Consider the following 3,314-nt stretch of genomic DNA (forward strand, 5'->3'; position numbering starts at 1 on the left):
CACATTCACCGTGACGTCATTGCCCTCTTTACTGTGCTAAGAGAAGGATTGCACGTAAAACTCTCCGCAATTTAGCATTTGTAAACACATCTGGGAAACATTTTTTCAGCATTTATACATTTAGAACATCTCTGGATTTAAAGCTTTCCAACTGGAAAACAGTTACAACACTACCAACGTTTCCGAATTACTGAATCCTATTCTATTTCCGTGTTTGATTCCTTCGAGTTCCAGTCATGGCTTTTATGATGCCTGTAATGAAGAATGACTACAACATTTATGCTAGCCGATCCCGCACGAGCAGCAACAATTCCGTAACACCCGCTGGGAGTCGCCGGCACACCCAAAGCGAATCGGCTCCCGTGAGTCTGTCTTGCTCCCCAGGTTCGGATGTGGAGGAGAGGCTAGCTGCCATCAGCCTGGGGTGTTCCCCACGCAGGAACAGTCGTTTGCTGGACATCTCATCACCCAAATCGGCCTCTCAGAATTCGCTGCATAAGTTCCACAACAAAGTCGTCGAAAAACTGAGAAGGAAGTTGAGGTCGAAAGACGACGATGACCAGAAAAACGCCTCAGGCCCTAGCAGCTCAGCGACTTCTTAACACAAGTAGTGTTTTATATTTGTACATTTATGTACAGGTCTCATCGTAGACATCATCGGTTTCGTTTCGAAATCGGTACTTCCTATGTACATAAACTGACCATCAGCATCATCATCTTTGCATCGAACTCTAAAAATTCTAGTGGCATCTTAAGTTATCATGCTATATTATTGATTCTTTGAAATATATTTATTAGTCCTATGGATTGATTAAACGTGAGGAATATCATCTGTAAGTAATTCTTTCATTTATGAGCAATTTAGTCCTGTTTTCATATGGTGCAATTGAAAGTATTTACTAATTTGCAATGCTCTTCTAAGTCCTAAGGCTCAAAATTGGTCTCAGATTCTATATGAAATGTATCCTGTGAAGAAATTCTGATACAGGGTTAAAGTATATTATAATGTATGTTTTTATTGTAAAAGATGTAGTATAGCCTCTTCTGGTAATTTGTGTCTTGCCAACCAGAACGGTTGTCAAGATTTTATCAAAAACAACCAAAAGTAATGTTGCCAAAGTAAGAGGTTATACCACATTTGATATATTTTACTCAAAATACAATTAATAAAACATTATCGCTTAAAAATTTTGTTGTAGGATTCTATTGATAAATTTTCATAATGATATTTCTCTTCAAATTGTTAATTTTTTAACAACTTTCAAATTTTTAACTGCTCATGTTTATTGTGAATATTCTATTATTCATGATAATTACAGTTTTAAAATTCATTGCTGCCATATAATTTTTTTAAATATAAATTTGTGTTGTGCCCTAGTAGCACAAAGGTTTATCATCAGGATTTTGTATACCTTATGCTACTTCTACTAGGGTAGAAGCAAAACAACAGGTATCTGTATGTATATACAGGTATTTGTATCCTATTGTTACAAAACAATACATGTTTTTGTAATAATGCTCTTTTCTAAAATACAATTTTTCTGAATAGAATCTCTTATTAAGAAAGAAAATTGATTTATAGTGCTATTTTCTAATGTCTCTCAATCAAACAAGTGCTTACAATACCATTAAGTGCTCAACATGAATTATTGTGCTCATCCAGGGTCAATTATCAATGTAATATTCATATTTGAAAGTATAAATGAACTATGCCCATAAGAGATATTGAGAGATCATTATTAAAAATGTTATAAAATTATCTCATGTTTGAAATTATTAGAAAAATTTAGAATTTTTTATTGATTATCATAATTCTGAAAATTTGGAATTAATATTTGTAAATATAATCAAAATTATGAAACATGATGCTGCTCTAAAATAATATTGAAACTTGGACAAATTATTGATATATCAATGTTGATTATCTTCAAATTTTAAATGCATTTCTAATTTTATTTGAAGTTTTTTTGTGGATCTTAATTTTTTTTTTATTAAGAAAATTTTAGCTTTTAATCAACAAACCAGATAATTTTTTGTTTCATAATCAAGTAATATCATGGAAAACTGCTTATTTTGGAAAATAAAATGGTATCAAAATTTATTTCATTTGTCATGTACTGCATTATTTCTGCATTCCTGGTTAAAATTGTGTGAAAATTATGAATAAAATTTATATTTGTATTGAACTAGTGTTTGTGTTTATTTCATAATTTTTTGAAAGATATATTTATGAATACCAAATTTATTTACATAAAAAATAAATATATTTATAAGTAATTTGAAATACCATAAAAATAATTTATAATTAAAATTATCCAAAATTTTAAGTGCTGTAAAGGAAATCTTAAAATATTTATCACTTCATGACACTTATAACATAACAGTGTTTATGGTTTGTTAGTTTGTAGAAGTTATCTGATTAAAAAAACTGAAAAAAAAAAGTAGTTTGTAATGAATATGATTTATTTTAGCTCTTTTGTTCGAAGCTTATCAGTATATGTTTTTGCTTCAAATGAGAAATAATTAATAAATTATAAACTGATAGCATAGGAATAGTTTCTTTAACGAATATTATATCCAGTTTGATGGTATTAAATTTGATTCTAATGTCTTCTTGTGTGAATGGTATATAATTCCAAACTCTTAATATATAATAATATATCATTACATATTTTACATTTAAATAAAGTAATTTAACTATTTTTAAAGACGTGGTATGTTCTGTTCAGGCCTGATGAACCAATAAACATTTTTTTAATGCCAGTAATAACATAAATATTAATTCTTATATGTGTTGATTCATTTATATTTCTGTACAATTTGAAATCAAGTTTTTTTAAATGGCTATTTTTCTGAAAATGTAATAAATACATATAAGCATAAATAAAGAGTTTCATATAATTAAAATTAAACCATCTATAATTGAATTAGACTGGCAGATGAAATTTTCTAAATTAATAAAATAAATTGAGAAAAAGTTAAAAGTTACATTTTTTTCAGTTTTGTTTACTATTATGTGATTTATTCCAGAATGATGAGCAAGCACTAAGATTTTATTTAATATGGTATCTTATAAGAGGATATATAAATTCCTCTTGACTTGGAAATGGAAATCAGTATAGAATTAGTAAGTCAATGATTTTATCCAAATTCTTTCTATTAGTATATGGCTACTAGGAACAATTAGCTGAACAAAAGCATGCCCCCCCCCCCTTTAATTAGCTTGCTTTAATAAACAATAGCTTTTTGAGATTTAAAAAAAATGTCTTTGAATGGAATGAAATATGCAACTTGTTTTACACTTTAAAATAATC

At 28.7% G+C, this 3,314-nt stretch overlaps 1 protein-coding gene across 1 annotated transcript; it reads left to right on the forward strand.

Annotated features, from left to right (window-relative positions):
- Positions 1-236: 236 nt before the first annotated feature.
- On the forward strand, positions 237-602 carry LOC129975366 (uncharacterized). The gene has a single exon (XM_056088429.1). It carries the CDS (start codon positions 237-239, stop codon positions 600-602), a length of 366 nt encoding a protein of 121 aa, XP_055944404.1.
- The last annotated feature ends 2,712 nt before the right edge of the window (positions 603-3,314 follow it).

Source organism: Argiope bruennichi, chromosome 7 (genome assembly GCF_947563725.1).
Source record: "Argiope bruennichi chromosome 7, qqArgBrue1.1, whole genome shotgun sequence".
Lineage (NCBI taxonomy): Eukaryota > Metazoa > Arthropoda > Arachnida > Araneae > Araneidae > Argiope > Argiope bruennichi.